The sequence below is a fragment of the Poecilia reticulata genome, linkage group LG8, assembly GCF_000633615.1.
Source record: "Poecilia reticulata strain Guanapo linkage group LG8, Guppy_female_1.0+MT, whole genome shotgun sequence".
Lineage (NCBI taxonomy): Eukaryota > Metazoa > Chordata > Actinopteri > Cyprinodontiformes > Poeciliidae > Poecilia > Poecilia reticulata.
The window spans coordinates 17,391,476-17,407,947 of NC_024338.1; the positions used below are offsets into that span (position 1 = coordinate 17,391,476).

Consider the following 16,472-nt stretch of genomic DNA (forward strand, 5'->3'; position numbering starts at 1 on the left):
ATGACTGTATAGAATACAGAACAGAATAGAAATAACCTTTATCTGACCTTATACCGGTTAATTTAATTCATTTTCTGCATCTTGTTCATAACAAATTTCATAAAAAATGACATAAAAATCCACATAATTCATTTGTTCTCAACCCAGAATGTTGACAACTCTGGGTCTAATGAATTGGATTAAACTGAAAAAACTTCCCCCGTCCTTGTAGATTTTTCATAATTTTCCACTTTTTCATCATTTGAGTAAAGCCAGATTACATAAAACAGCAGATTTGCGGCTGTGTTTCAGTAGCCAGGTCAAACCATCACACCTCCACTCCCACCGAAGGTTAGCATGAGTTATTTGTGCTGGTATGTTGTGTTTGGGTTTCTGTTTCTTACATTCACACACTTTGGTTTCATCGGCCCAACTGTCGTGATTCCAGGAAAAAATTAGTTTATGCATTTTTAGTTATATGTCTTAGAAAAACAGTGTCTTCAGTCAGAGGCTTCTTCATATATGCTGTAATACAGACTGCTACAGGAGGTTTTTCCTGCAATAACGCTGAAAAATTTTAATTAATACGAGTTAGAACATTTTAAAAAGTATTTTTGAATTTGACAAGTATTTTACACTTAAAATAAGACAAAACTGAGTTTCCAGTAGCACATTGTTTTAATTAAATAATTCCTTAACATTGATGGAATAAGTACTAATTATAAGTAAAATAATCTGCCACTGGAACAATACATTTTAATTTATAATAAGGGGGGGGGAAATGACACATTATTTCACTTATAACCAGTACTTTTTCTTCATCAATATTAATTAATTTACTTAAATTAACCTCTTGTATATTTCTGAAAAGTTACTTCTTAGTTAGTTTTGTCTTGTTGCATTTTTTTTTTCCACAAAAACTAGACTAAAAATCTCGGTAAGATTTTGTGTTTTTGCAGTGTTTAAATAGGCTGAAGAAAACCTGCACATTTCAGGGCATTCGTTAACATCCATTAAAACAAATGAGTTGATTGTTTTTCTTTTTTTACAGCAATAATTCGCTTTTCAACTGAATATTAAATACAGCTCAGCTTTATGAGACAGCAAAAAAAAAATAAAAATTAATGTTTATGTCATAGAAATTTCACAGATAGAAATAAAGACGGGATCAATGAAATTCAATTCCCTTTTTATGGCAAGTTATTTCATGTTGTATAAAATAAAATCACTTGAGTAGTAATACTGGACAACATCAAGCTACAGACGACCGTTTACATTTTTTTTTTTTTTTGCACACATATTCAAGCCTCAATCTGTAAAAACAAAAAAAGATTTAATGCTAGAGGCCTAGTTTAGTTCAGCGTTTTGGTTTTTACTTTAAAATTGTAGCTCGTAATTCAGTCCGGCTTCATACATGGTGAGATATGCGTCTTTAAGAGCTGTAAACTGTGATCCTGTTTTAAATCACAGGCACATGTAATGAGTTCTGTACAGTCATCTTCTGGTTACAGTCCGTTCCCATTGGTTCTGGTTCTTAGCGTTTCTTGGGGTTTTTTCCAAATTTAGCATCCAATCCAAGACCTAAAGCAAGAAAAGCAAAGATTAAAACCTTAAGTGGTGATTTTTTTTTCAACAAATAAAACTACAGCATTTAATTAAGTAGGACTTTTACCCAGGAAGACCAGGATGGTGCCGATCCACTGCATGTCGGTCATGACGTTTCCAAACAAAATGACGGAACCGAGGATGGTGAAGAACTTCCTGGTTGTGGTGACGATGGAGCAGGTCAGCGGCCCGAAGTAAACAACCGTCATGAAGATAAAAGTCTGCAGAAAACGACAATATTATTACTTTTCATGCCATCGCCCCCAGATGGCAGGGGAACCTCTTCACAAACCCACAGGAAGAAACATTTGACATTTTCTCCTCTCTTTTATGAACTACTCAGTAATTATTGCATTCATTTAGCATAAACACGAACCTCATGCCTTCTGATTAAAAATGTTCTGCGGCAGAACATTTTTATCAGGGCATGTTGAAAATATGACCAGATAAAAATTGTTCCACCACAATCCCCTAGTTTGACAGGAGAATGTAATATTTCTACATTAAATGTAAAATATTTGCTTCCTTCTGTCTTGTGAAAAACTTTTACAGTTTTAGTTTGAGGAGCAATTTGATCAATTTGACTGAAAGATGAATGTAGAAAATAATTTTTTCCTGAATTCCCAGATTTGGGTAGTAATTATTACATTTACTTGAGTAACTTTTTTTTTTAAAATGTACTTTTAGGAGTATTTTTGCTACTTTGTACTTTTTGCTTTTACTTTCAGTAATTTTATTATAAATTATTTCTACTTTTACTTGAGTAAAATGTCTGGATTTTCTACCCACAGAATGAAAAACAAACAGGCTTTAACCAAAAAATTCACCAAACCTGCAGTTTTTATTAAAGTTTAATACGTTTTTTTATTGATAGAAACTGATTTGGAAAATTTCTCTTTTGCCTGATTTTGATTTTTTGGTTACTTATATGAATTATTGTCATTTCGGTTGTTAAAATAAAAAAATTCCACTTAACTTCATATTTTAGTCCATATGATTTCTTAAATGATTAGTAATTTGATCAGTTACTCAGTACTTTGGTTACTTTTTACCAAATACTTTTCAACTCTTCAGTAATTTCTTGGACTTTTTACTTTCACTTGAGTAAAAACAGTAGAACCACTTACACTTCAGTAATACTTTACCCTCCTATGCCTATTTTGATCTTCACCAAGTTAATTTAATATATTTACTGTTAATGGCAGAGAAACATAAAAAAATACTGAATAAAATTTACGATTTTAGATTTTTAAAACATCTTTTCCCTCCATCTTTCCTCCATGTTGAGGCTCAGAGTGTTAAAGCGACAGACCCACCTGGCCCAAAGCGCTCGTCAGTCCAAACAGAAGGATGTTGTAGAAAATGCTGGGATATTCCTCTACAAAACTCAGGAAGCGCCAAACCTCTCCGGTCCACAAAACGGCTGAGGGAAGAGACGGACATCAGGCAACAACCAGAATATTAATACACAGGATCAGATTTCACAGGTTGAATTGCATGTATTCAAAATAATACAAACAAATAAAAGCGACACAGAAAAAACAAATCAACGTTGCTAATCAAAGACAATTTTTATTTTTGATCAATTTTAGGAATTTTTCACATTTTCATCTAAAAACGCTCTCAGGTTAAACTGAGTGAACAGCGCCCCCTGGTGGCCTCACTCCACCACAACAAGGAGAAGTGAGATCAGTTTGGACAAGTGAATGAAATGTTGCATTTTTACAGCTGGACCAGAATAAATAAAAGCACATTTTATAATAAATAGTGTTTCCCACTCATTTCATGCCCTCATTTTTAATTTACAAGCACAATCCTTCATATAATCCAGTAGCTCAGCGGTATCCAAACTTTTAAGTTGAAAGCACCTGTAAATTTTTTAAAAACAAATTTTTGGTGCATTATTTTTTTTTACCTTTAGATGCTCAATAACAAATTAATCAGTGTAGAAAACATATGTGTATGTTACTGTAAATACAGAAAGGTCCTAAATCTTTGGGGTTGATCGCTTTCCTATGAGAAGTACGACTTGTTTCTCCGAAGTTTGTGGTTCAAGTTGCTCCAAAACTAAGATGAATGGAAAAACCTTGTTAATAAACGGAAATCTATTTTATTTTATCTGTAAAAAAGTTGAAAATGTCTTCATCTGCACCAAGCACCAACACTTGCAGGCCAGATCTAAACCCTTCAGACGGCCGCGCATGGCCCTCGGACCGCGCTTTGGACACCCCTCTGCTAGCGCTTTGGTAATCAGTTTGTTGTTCTGGTTGAACTGAATCATCTTCAAGATTTTTAATAACTGACTGTAAACAGACTGAACAGTTCTTAGCAGGCTGCTAGTAACAATGGAGGCAACATATTTTTCATTTTTTACATCTTTTCATACGTTTCTTTAATATTATGGCAGATTATTTCACTTATAACATGGGAAAATGTTTTATAAGTGAAATAATCTAACAATATTAAAGAATTATTGACTAAAAACAAGCTCTTACATCTTGCTGAAAGCTCACTTCTTACTTAGTTTTGTCTTATTTTAAGTGTATCAAGATATTTGCACTAAAAACTGAGCAGAACCAGGTGATTCTGCTCATTCATGCGTTTCTCCCCGACAGCAGGACGGATAATAAATCTGTGAAAAGCTCCAGGCTGAATATTCGTCTCGTTTGGCAGAGAGCGCCACCGACTCACCCAGGCCCAGAACGAGCGTGGACCACATGTTGATGTTCAGCATCATGTGGTTGGCGCCGGTCTGGAAGCGGGCCCTCATGTGATCCTGGGCCACGCCGGTGAGTCCATCCAACGTCAGGGACACCAGCTGGGACGGAAGCAGGCGTGATGAGCAGAACAGACAGGAGAAATCACACTCAGGCGACGGGATCGCTGCGTTTACGCACCAGCAGGATCTCTCCGAAGCCGAAGATGTGGTCGCCTGCCACGGCGGCGGCGGCGGCTTTGTTGGGTTTGTAGAGAAACAAAGCGACGCCGCCGACGATCAGCAGCACACACAGATACTTCGCCAGAGGATATTTCTTCCTCAGTATCGTTACGCCGAGGATCATGACTGCAACAAGCACAAAGGATTTCATTTTCACCAAAAACGTGTCATTCCTGAGAGCAAAACAAACGAACCAGCGTGATAAAAGATGAAGCTACAAAGACAGTTCTGCTAGAAATATACAAATGCTTTTTAATAATTTATCTAAAACGATCTTTCTGCACGTTGGAATAATTATACAACACTGGACTGAAATTACGTTTATACGGAACAAGATTAGGGCGACTGGAAAAATAAAAATAAGATGATTGGGAATTTTTCAGAGTCCTGAGATTAAAGCCAGATTTATGAATAAAAATCGGATTTATGAGGAAAAATAAAAGTCAAAATTTTAAGTAAAAAATATGCAGGAAAAAAACTCAAATTTCTGCTTTAAAACAAATTAAAAATTCTATATTTAAAAAAAAGTCAAATTTCTGAGGTAAAACACAAAAAGTCATTTTTTTTACTTTTTTCCCAGCGGCCTTAAACCTCTTCCATCCATCTGTACAGAAACGCCTCACAAGAAAAAAATATCTACCTTTAATCGTTCTGCCATGATTATAAAGGTCAATTTACAATTTTTTTCAAACAAATGTAAGACATTTTAAGGTCTTAATTTTAGGAGGGAAGTCCATCATGTGTGGATTCATTAAATATTTAAACATCTTAAAAATGTGCTACCAATCCTAATCAGGTTTATTTAAGTTTTAAAACATTTAGAGGTTTACATGCTGCTTAATAAACCTCAAAGTATTTCAAAACTTGAGTTTTACATAATCACTAAATGCCAGATGATGCACTTCCTCTGCAGTGACCAACAACATGCACACAGCAGCTCACTTCATAAGCACTGAAGTATTTGCAACCACAGTTTCTTTATTTATTTTCCGACCACAAGCTTTCAAGAATGTGTCACTGCAAACAGAAATCACTTCCCTAAATGCAACTAGGTGCTAAACGTAAAGCAGTAAGTTGAGAAGCACAAAATTATCTGTTATTTATTATGAATTTAATGCATTTCAAAATACCTGGTATGGGTTTGCAGGATTTCCCCAACACCTAAAACGATAGAAATCCCACTTTAAGATACAATAAAAACATGTTTTATACTCAAATCGGTTCCTGACTCCAGTCGGTTTTAATGGAGATTCACCTGTGTGGGATAGTTGACGTAGAGGAGGGCGGAGTTACTGGAAACCATCGCTCCCAGATAGGAGAGGGAACACAGGCCATAGAGCCAGCTCTTGGTGTGATCCACTTTGGAGCTCTCAAAACACTGGATCACTGTTTGAGAGGGAGAGAAAAAGAATGAGATTAAATGACTGATTTCTTGCGTTTCAGTGTGAAAAGTTGCAGTTCGTGCAGGTACTTACAGATCTTTGCAAAAACAGTGTTGATGACGCACTGGATAAAGACCAGCGTCCGTGCAAAAGTAAACTTCTCCCCGCCATAATTACCTCGAGTGCTGCAAGAGTCAAACAGACGGCAGATTACGCCTCCGTTTTTCATAAAAACACATTTTACCAGCTGCAGGTTTGAGGTTGTAATCATGGCAATTAAAAAAATAGTGATGTTAGCAATATCTAATTGCTAACACCAACATTTATTACAAAGATTGATTATTATGTGAACCCAGATATGATCTGATTAATCCTTGGATAAATACTTAAATGTTTAAACTCCCATTTACTTCTAGAAAGTAAAAATGACAACTGTGGTCTAAAATCTGTCTGAACCTACAATAATTTCTGCCTGTAATGTGATTTAATCAATACCAATTTTCCAACTCAAAGGTTGAATTTGGTCAGGACACATTTAACCTGCTAGAGCCAAACAAGGCATTCAGTTAAAAATATTTCATACCCAAGGAACACCTTCATACATTTCACATGAAATGGTTTAAAAATCGGGGAATTTAATAAAAATAAATATTCCTGAAGTTAATTAGTGGCACAAAATACATAAATGTCACAAATATTGCTACATTATGTTTAAATAGCATAAAATAAGCTTTCAGAAACACCTCAAATTACACAATCCAACAAATATGTGTGCTATTTAAGTAAAGCAGGCAAAGTTATGCAAAAATAAAATTCAATCAGTAAAAAAAAAATGTTTTTCTTGATTTAAAACTTTTTGAATTCAGTTTAAATCAGCTAATTAATAATTGTCCCAATCTTTAGCTAAATTTAAAACATTAGGTACAGTTTGTTGAACAATTACTTCAGATGAACTGTTAGTTACTTACATTGTCTCCTGCAGTATTCCGTAATAAAAATAACACACGAAGACTCCGAAGAAACAAACGATGAAGCGAATCCGCAAATTGTCCCACAGTGAGACGGGCTTCCCTGCGCCCTTTCCCGCAGCCATGCTGTCCTCCACTAGCCCGGGCAGGCTCACCGACACCGCTCCGCTCCCCACTCCCCTCACGCCGGCGTCCCGCTCCACTATACCCGCTGGGAAGAACCCCCCGGAACTGCCGGTGTTGAATTTCTGTTTTATCCCGAGGATAAAAGTTGTACTGGGATTTCTGCCGCACAGTGGCTGGTAATTACCAAAGCGTCAAACAGTCAGTTTTCACAGACTGTCAAGTGCAGCAGATCGGCTAAATATCACATTTTTTTTGTTTACACATTAATTAACCCGAATTATTTCCCTTTTACAATATTAAACCATCAATGCAGCAGCAGTTAGTGTTTTCATTGAGTAATAGCTTATATTTAGATGATTTTAAAAAAAAAATCCAAAAGGACCCCGCAGCGTTATAATTTTAGCCTGAGTTCTTAAATCTTCAAGAAATAAATATTTATTATAGTCAGAGCATGTAGATTTATTCAAGTATGACCCAATTGGCTACTTTAGCGTGAAAACAATTTCAAGTATTATTATTAATGATAACACTAAGCGGCGACTATGATTTCCATACAGGCAGCAAATGAGGACAGCTAAGATTGAAAAGGAGGGCTTCTTGAATTGGTAGCGTTCCTTTTTGTCGTGTCGTGATGTGGATTGATTTCATTGGTCCATGTAAGTATCAAAGCTCCACTCTGAGCCAATCACAACACAAACCTCAAATCCACGTGTCGAAAACAGCAGCAGAATAATAATGATAGTTGTCTGAATTTGAAGAAGATAAGTATTTGAATTGTTTATTTTGAAGGCATCTATCGTTTCTATATAGACTCTTTGAGTATCACAAATGTAGTTGATTTTTTGTGGTTTTATTTTATATTATTCATTATCTTCTTGTTTAATGTTACTTATTGTGTTGTATGCACAAACATTTTTTCTGCAATGTTCTTTGTTCGAAATAAAACTAGTTTTGAAAAAAATAATTATCATTCAATGGGTACCTTAGTGGTTAATTTAATATTTAACACATTCCACACACACATACTCTACTGATATTTACCAACTTTTTAAAAAAAAATCTAAAAATTAATACACATAGCACAGTACTGTTGCTTTTTATTCAACACTGCATTTAATAATCCAAACCAATTTACATAGTCTAGAATAAAATTTGATTTCAATTTTAATAGATGTGGAGAAAAACCCGTGTTTTCCACACTATTTACTGCTACACTTTGTAAAAGATGAAAAAAAAAAAAGCAATATTGACATAGTTTTAAAGGATGATCAGTAGTTAAGGTTTCCAGTTTTGGTTCTCCTACCACATCAATTGTTTTTGTTAATAAGGCTAAAGCCATCAAAACCTTATTTTTGAGTAACTGAGAATGTAAAAATCCTCCACAAATCAGCTGTATTATAATTATGTAAGTTTTAGGCAAGTAAATCAAAACTTCCAGTCCTACTTGTAAAATTGAAAACATAAATATAGCAGTAAATCCTTAAAAAAGTAAGAAAATAAATATAATCTATCCTAGCATCTGTAGAAAAGAAGGGGGTAGTATTAAAATATATTTTTAATCAACACATTTAGCATAGAAATTCACCACATACTTGTTTTCAAGTTATTGCCAATAACAGCTGTTTACATGTGGTGTAAGTGCCTAGCTTTCTGAAAGTAAATCCACTTACTTGACATGAAAAAGAACAAAATCCTGGGAAATTAAAAACACGAAACCAAAACCTGAAAATGACAATATAAAAACACGTTTTCCTAACTTAAATCATCTTTGTCAAGTTCAAAAATAGCAAACAAACAAAAAAGATCCTTCAGGTAGAAATATCCAACAAACAAACAGAACTTTAGGTCACATTATCCTGAAATATGGCAGCAACGAATGTACAGTCGCACAGAGTGAAATGGTAAAGATGCCCACAGCAATGAGACACGTAATCGTCAGTCTGCATCAAAACATTAGCAAGTGTTCCAGGTTCTGGCAGTGCATCGTTGTGTAGTCCTGAGAGACACCGTTAAGGTTTCCGCCTACTGCATGCCCAGGTGCCTGGTGGGGGAGGCCTGACCCGAGCAGCCAGTGACGGGCGACACGGACAGGCCGCGAAACAGGAGGTCCATGGAGGGCAGCAGGGGCTTCAGGAGGCTGACCGGGCAGAAAGCGGAGCCTCCATGGGGGGTAAAGTTGACTTTATTAGGGTCCGGGCAGGAGGGCTGGAGGAGCTGCTCATCTGGACAGGCAGACCTGGAAATAAAAAGATTCAAAGAGGATGCAGAATCAACGCTAAAATACATCAAGAATCATTTTAAACACTTTAAATTAAGTTATGAACATCTTCGGTTAAAGCTGCGGTGTCTCACTTAGATTAAAAAAAAAATGTTTTCGGCATATTTGTTGAAATTGTCACTATGTTGTGACAGTATGGTATGAGACAGATAATCTGTGAAAAACGCTTGCTAACTAGAAACAACCAATCAGAGCCAGAAGGCGGGTCTTAGCGTTGTCAATCACCTTCTTTGCTCTCTGGTATGCTTCTGCTAGCACAGCATGTTGTGAATGACAAATCTAGCTAACATGGCCACCGTTAATGGTGGATAAACATGAAGTTGTTCCTCTGCCATTACCACATTTAGTAGCAAGTACATGGGGTTGACTGACAGCGCTAAGACCCTCCTCCTGGCTCTGATTGTTTTTGGTCGGGAGCAGTGCATTTTTTCAGTCGGCCATAACTCAGAGAACAGGTGCAGGAGATTTATCTTTCCACAAATTATATATAGACAAGAATGTAAAGTTAAGTGTAAATTTTGCCATTTTGAAGACGAAAATGACAATAATTAATATAAGTAACAAAAAAACTAAATCAGTCAAAATAAAATTTTCCAAGTCAATTTCTTTCAACAAGAACTGCAGGTGTGTGTCTAGTAAATGTTTTGGTTAAAACATGTTTGTTTTTCACGCAGTGGATAGAAAATCAAGAAATTTTGATTAGAGTAGAAATACTTCATAATAAAATTATAAAATAATAAAAAGCACAGCATAAAAATACTCCTAAAAGTAAATATTTTTCAAAGAAGTTGAACTGAGTAAAAGTAACTAGTTACAACTCAACTCTGTTTACAACAGGCCTTTGTGGTCCTTCAATATATCAGTTACTAGACCAACTAAAACTCACATTGCTTCCTCACAAACTCGAACTCGCTCGCAGCCTTCTGGCGGGACGCGCTGGAAGGAGTAGGTTTTGTTCGGACGAGGCGAAGAGGAGCAGGGCTGCTGAAGAGGAGCTTCCAGTGCAAACGAAGGAAGCGACGCTGACGAAGAGGAGCACAACCCTTCGCACTCCGCAGGCCCTGCACAGACACACACACATCACTAAACACATGAACTGACAACTGATAATTCAGCGTTATGCTCTGAAAACAGTCCAGAGTCCAACCTGGGTCCAACATGGGGCTCGGCGGTGGGGAGGGGGACAATCGTGATGCGTTCAGGTGGCATGGGGAACCGGACGGGAGTGAGGAGTCGAGCGGACATGGAGACAAGGAGGGAGACGGGAGGGATGGAGACGGTTCGCTCTGAGAGCCGCTGCTGCATCTCTGAGCCGGGGCAGGAGCTCTGTGGCCGTCTGGGATATCCAAGATCTGGAATATTCAGCCGAATCAACTTAAACCGTTTCACATCATTATAAATAATACGCACAGGAATAAAGCTGTCACTGTAACAAATTTTACTGGACAATGAGCTGAAGTTACAATAATATTCTTGCTTTCAGACTAGGCCTGGACAATAAATCAGTAATTTATATCGCGATAGACATGTGATAAATATATGTCTGACAGAATATTCAATATACCGCACAGCATTCTGGGAGATTTAGGCAGAGGAAAGGCAATCAGCCGCTCAGTTTTCACTGCTGGCCAAGAAATTTTGGTGGAACTAACTAACTAAAAGGAAGAATCAGAGCCAGAGTTTTGCTAAATTTAATTGTAATATAAAAATTCTTCCTTAATACTAACTAACTAACTAACTAACTAACTAACTAACTAACTCACTCACTCACTCACTCACTCACTCACTCACTCACTCACTCACTCACTCACTCACTCACTCACTCACTCACTCACTCACTCACTCGCCCTTTGGTTACCTAGCAACGACCTGTTGAGTAACTTGCCCAGCAGCAGTTTACGATTTCTCTTTGTAACGGCTTAAATGTAAAAAAACCAAACAGCATTTTAGATATTTAAAACTCGAAGCGTAACTCGGTGGGCCGACCTCATGCTCATCGTCCGGTTTCTCAGACACAAACACTTCCTCCAGCTCCAAGCTGAGACCCTCAACGCTCCGTCTCAGCCGCGGTGCGAGCCTGTTCAGAGGCATCATGGGAACTGTCTGCAGAACAAAAGGTTAAATGTGACCTATTATATAATTTTTTTGGCCAGTTTTAGGGCGTCTTCTTACTTTTAATCTAAATAAACTGCTGCTGACCACGCCCCCAACTCAACGTTTACACTCACAGTGAAAATGGCTGCAAACACTTGTCTTTTCCAGCGGCCATTGCACAGCGCATACAGCGGTAAAACTAGCTCACCAAACATGCTGGAGTTCCGTTTGTGTTGCTAGGTAACAGGTGGAACTCCGCTGGGGTTGCTAGGTTACAGCGCAGTGCCCACAGAATGTGACTTAACAATCAGAAGGCTTTTGAAATGGTTCGTTTCCAGACACCAAAATAACGTTAACTTACTGCCACAAAATAGCTGGGTTTTTATTTTAAGCGTTTGGATTGTATTTAGAAGCAGTTGAGATCCAAATAGAAGCACAAAAACAGGAAAAATGTGAATTTTGCATAAACAATTGCAGCAAATAAATTTCAAAACTAACATAGATGACATTCATGCCAAAGCTAACTGACTGCAAACTTCTAACCAGAACTATATTTATCTACAGTTAAGCACAAAATTATTTGTACTCAAAGATCTAAGATCATTTTCATTCAGCCAAGAAGTTTGTTTCTGATAGATAATGACACCTGGATCTCTAACAATATAACAAAACATTGATAAATAATTTTTAAAATAAATGTTCATGTATAGTCAATGTTTTTTTGGCAATAAGTGTGTGGAAAATTACCAGTTTGAAAAACTTCTGAAGCCCAACCTGTTACCTAGCAACCCAAGTGGAGCTCCAGCATGTTTGGTCAGCTGGTTTTACCGCTGTATTTTGGTTATTGCTGACTTAACATCCAGAAACCACTTACTGCATTCCTGTTGGTTGTGCAGGAGGTGTCACTTCTACTTTTCAAAGATGTACTGTTCTATAAAAGGGCATCTGTTTGAAGTCATTTTCACATGCAAATGATAAATGTTGAGTTGGGGGCGTGGCCAGCTGCAGGTTACTTGGATTTAAAGGGACAGGAGGCTCTAAAACAGCTCATTCTGAATACATTTGTGCTTATACATAAACTAGCATGCATTTTGTAATAATAACGCACCTGAGTGACGCCTGCCGCCTGTCCTGCTGGCAGCGCGCCGTGGGGGGGCTCATATCCTGCAGAGGGAGGAGCGTTCCTGGAGCGTTTCTGCAGATGGTGCCTCAGTTTGGCCACCTGAGGGCAGAAAGGAGATAAAACTGATTTAGGATCCAGTGTGACTGACTCTGAAAGGGAAGGGCTACGACCTTCCCCTCGGGTGCTGTTAATATTTCAGGTTAAAAGCGTGAAAAAGGGCTGTTTTAAACTTTATTAGTTAAGTACTTGCCTCCTTCAAGTGCTCTGCACTTCCCCAAGACGCTGAGCGCTTGTGCCCACCCACACTCCTCCTTCCCCGGGTCTCCTCTGTCCAGGAACACGGAGTCTTTAAAAACACACACAGTCAGATGAACAAGGAGTCCAGTGTGCCGTCTCTCACACTCTTGAGGGGGGGATAACGCGGATCAAAGCAGGGGTCAGCAGGTTTGACCTCTGAGAGGAACTCTACGTTTTCTGCTGAGCCAGCAAACGGCCACCAGCTCTACGCCTTTGAGAGACGCTGAGGCCCACAGCTGCCTCACACACCTGTCACACAACAGCTGTACAGAGGAAGGTGACAAGAAACCACTGTGAGCTGCAAAAACAGCCCCGCTTTCACAAACACGCACTGCAAAAACACAAAACCTTACCCAGTGTTGTTGGGAAGACAAAACCAACTTACAAGTAACTTTTTAGGAAGCTGCAGGAGTTTGTTTTAAGTCAATAATTCCTTAATATTGAAGAAAAATATTTCGCTGGCCTTGTTACCTAGCAACCAGAGCCAAGCACAGGTCGTTACCTAGCAACCCAAGGGAAAATGTCTGCTATAAGTGAAATAATCTACCAATGGAACTACTACTGTTTAAAAACAATATGAAGGACTTACTGACTTAAAACGAGCGTCTTAATCTTCTTGAAAAGTTACTTTTAAAGTAGTTTTGTCTAAATTCAAGTTTACTCAGATATTTGCACTAGAAACTAAAAAAATGCTTGGTAAGATTTTGTGTTTATCCAATGAAATTGACAAAAAGCCATTGTGAGATGCAAAACCACAAAATCATGCCAAGCATTTTTTGTCCAGTTTCTGGTGTAATTATCTTATATAAAGTATATTTAAACAAAACAGACCTACAGGTAACTTTTAGCAAGATAAAGGAGACTTTCGATCGTAAATAATTCCTTAATATCCATGAAAAAGCACTACATCTAATGGAAGATTATTTCTCTCATTAAAATTTATTTGTTAGAAGTAAAGGTAGAACTTTTTAAAATCAATATTAAAGAATTGTTTACTTGGAAGAAAATCCTTTATCTTGCTAAAAAGTTACTTATAATTTAGTTTAAGTGTCCGATATATTTGCACTAGAAACTAGACCAAAAATACTTGGTCAGATTTAGCATCTTTGCACCTTCACTGCAAAAAACACAAAATTTTACCAAATATTTTTGGTCTAGTTTCTACTACAAATATTTTTGTACACTGGCAGATTATTTCACTTTTTAACATGGGAAAAATCTGCTGGAACTAGTAATTTTTTTAGTCAATATTATATAATTATTTACTTCAGACAAGTGCACTGAGACGTTCTGAGTAGAAACTAGACCAAAGATACTTGGTAAGACACAGATGAGAAACTCCAAACCTCACAATCAAACACAAACTCATCGCCTCGTTGCACTTAAACTCACATGCTAACCTTATTTTCCCCAAAAACAAGCAAACATTAAAGTTTCACTTCTTCTTTTTCAGTCACCCTCCATACCGATTTCTTCACATTCACTTTTGATCGTCTTCCAGCTGCAGCCTGTTCGATCCCTCTGAGCTGCTGGTTCTGGACGTCCATCCCCACCGGGTTCTGGGTTGGACCGGCTATGCTAAAGCTTTGGTTTCTCATCGATCCGCTTCTCAAACAACCCGCCCCACTCTGTGGGCTCCATTATACTCATCAGCTAACTTCCTTTCCCTCAGAAATACAACCTCATCTCAAAGTATCAGCTTCAAAACGCCACAGAAAAGTTTCCGCCTGCAGGAAAAAACGCACATCATGTCCAACAGGCTAAATAGGTCAGAATACAGCAGGGGTGAGTCATTCAGTGACACTGGAATAAAGTTACAGCTTCCAAAACGCCCCCCGTCCTCCATGTAATCATCCAGATCCAACATCCCACCCTTCCCATAACATGAGCAGGGCATCATGGGACACCAACCTATAAAAAGACCGAAAACGTAGACGAGAATGTGACCTGCATGGCTAATGTTTCATCTAAACGGAGCAGAGCAGCGACTTACATCTGTAGCTCTGTGATCAAAAGGATTTTATTAGGTTCTCAAATGATTTAGATCTAAATAAAGAGGAGTTTATGACTACAAGGCCTTAAAATAGGCAACAAATAACCAGCTTTCCAACTTCAGGTTTGATAGAGCACTGCAAAAAAACAAAATGTTACCAAGTCTAATTTAGTGCAAATATATTGGTACACCTGAAATAAGACAAAACTAACTTATGAGTAACTTTTAAAACTTAAACTTTTAAAATATCAGAGCTTGTTTTAGGTCAATAATTCTAGTTCTATTGTCAGATTATTTCACTTATAACATGGGAAAATGTCTTGTTATAAGGTAAATAATTAGGGCTGCACCGATTTATCGGTGCCGATTTCCTTAATTTTGGGAGATCGGTGATCGGCCGATTTTTACATATGAAGCCGATCTTATCCACCGATCTTATCTAGCTTGGCAAATGTGTAATGTGTCCTCTTTTACTCTCCGGTGAGATACGTTTGACTGACAGACATCAAGTCATGTCTGCACATTTACAATAGTCACCCCACTGTTGCCAACTCCACAACTTTCTTGCTACATTTCAGACAAAATAAATTGGTATTGGCCAAAATCGGAATCGGTAGCTTAAGCTTTTTAAAATATTGGTAATCAGCGATCAGCCAGAAAACTGCAATCGGTGCAGCTCTATGAATAATCTTTACATTTTCAGCAATAGTAAGGAATTACTTACTTTCAACAAGCCTCTATAGCTTCTTAAAACATTATTCAGTTAGTTTTGTCTTATTTCAGGTGCACTAAAATATTTCTGCTAGAAGCTAAGCCAAAAATACTTAGTAAGATTTTGTGTTTTTACAGTGTTATGGATCAATTTGATGAAAAACTGCTGGACTTTTACATCAACATTAACAAAGTGTTGGCTTAAAACAAGATCCTATTTCTGGCTGGAGAGTTACATGTAAGTTAGTTTTGTCTTATTTCAAGTTTAATCAGATATTTGAACTAAATTAGACCATAATACTTTTTTTATGTTTTCGCAGTGAAACAATGCGAGTTGCAAAAACACAAAATCTTACCAAGTATTTTTTTCTTTTTCTCATTCAAACATCTTATTACACTTGAAATAAAACAAAACTAACTTATAAGGAACTTTTCAGCAAGATATATGAGCTTGTTTTAAGTCAGTATATCCTTAATCTTGATGAAAAAGTAAATGTTCCACTTGCAGATTATTTAACTTATAACAATTAATTTTTCCCATAATATAAGGGAAATAATCTGCCTATGGAACCAGAACATTTTCATCAATACTAAGGAAGTATTTACTTAAAACACGGCTCTACTTCTTGCTGAAAAGTTAGTTCTAAGTTAGTTTTGTCTTACTTCAAGTCTACGAAGATATTTAAACAATTAGAATTAAATTAAACCAGAAAAAAAACTTTATATTTGCAATAACAAATGGGTGAAACGGACTTTTACTATAAACTCAAAGCAGCAAGATGCAATAATTAGCTAACATTATAACTTTGATGACAAACTTTTCGGTTGAAATTCCCTCCACATGTGGAAATCTGAACTCGTTTACGCTGCCTTCAGCGTGTATGTGTGTGCGTGTGCGTGTGTGTGTGTACGTGTGCGTGCGTGTGTGTGCGTGCGTGCGTGTGTGTGTGTGCGTGTGTGTGTGTGTGTGTGTGTGTG

General features: G+C 37.3%; 2 protein-coding genes across 3 annotated transcripts in view; both read right to left on the reverse strand.

Moving 5' to 3' along the window:
• Window positions 1-1,151: 1,151 nt before the first annotated feature.
• slc35b1 (solute carrier family 35 member B1) lies at window positions 1,152-7,524 on the reverse strand. The gene is made up of 9 exons (XM_008416294.2): window positions 6,873-7,524; window positions 5,998-6,089; window positions 5,778-5,908; window positions 5,653-5,683; window positions 4,482-4,648; window positions 4,276-4,402; window positions 2,901-3,007; window positions 1,652-1,805; window positions 1,152-1,560 (listed from the first exon to the last, which is right to left on the reverse strand). Exons 1-9 carry the CDS (start codon window positions 6,995-6,997, stop codon window positions 1,514-1,516), a joined length of 981 nt encoding a protein of 326 aa, XP_008414516.1. The 5' UTR covers window positions 6,998-7,524; the 3' UTR covers window positions 1,152-1,513.
• Window positions 7,525-8,075: 551 nt separating this feature from the next.
• Window positions 8,076-16,472, reverse strand: part of fam117aa (family with sequence similarity 117 member Aa) — a 13,461-nt gene continuing 5,064 nt past the window's right edge. Inside the window, exons 1-7 of one of the 2 annotated variants that reach the window (XM_008416296.2) lie at window positions 14,257-14,970; window positions 12,744-12,839; window positions 12,479-12,592; window positions 11,263-11,379; window positions 10,424-10,628; window positions 10,163-10,337; window positions 8,076-9,234 (exon numbers count right to left, since the gene is read on the reverse strand). In XM_008416296.2, the coding sequence (XP_008414518.1) occupies window positions 9,021-9,234; window positions 10,163-10,337; window positions 10,424-10,628; window positions 11,263-11,379; window positions 12,479-12,592; window positions 12,744-12,839; window positions 14,257-14,388 (1,053 nt within the window). In that variant the 5' untranslated portion in view covers window positions 14,389-14,970 and the 3' untranslated portion in view covers window positions 8,076-9,020. Of the gene's footprint in view, window positions 9,235-10,162; window positions 10,338-10,423; window positions 10,629-11,262; window positions 11,380-12,478; window positions 12,593-12,743; window positions 12,840-14,256; window positions 14,971-16,472 lie in introns of those variants that run through there. The other variant, XM_008416295.2, reaches the window with a different exon arrangement.

Coding starts and splice junctions, on each gene's coding strand:
- slc35b1 (XM_008416294.2), bottom strand. CDS start 6,997: ATGGCTGCGGGAAAGGGCGCAGGGAAGCCCGTCTCACTGTGGGACAAT. Junction 5,684..5,777: donor ACGTCAACTATCCCACACAG/GTGAATCTCCAT, acceptor CTATCGTTTTAG/GTGTTGGGGAAATCCTGCAA. Junction 1,806..2,900: donor TGACGAGCGCTTTGGGCCAG/GTGGGTCTGTCG, acceptor CGTTTTCTGCAG/ACTTTTATCTTCATGACGGT.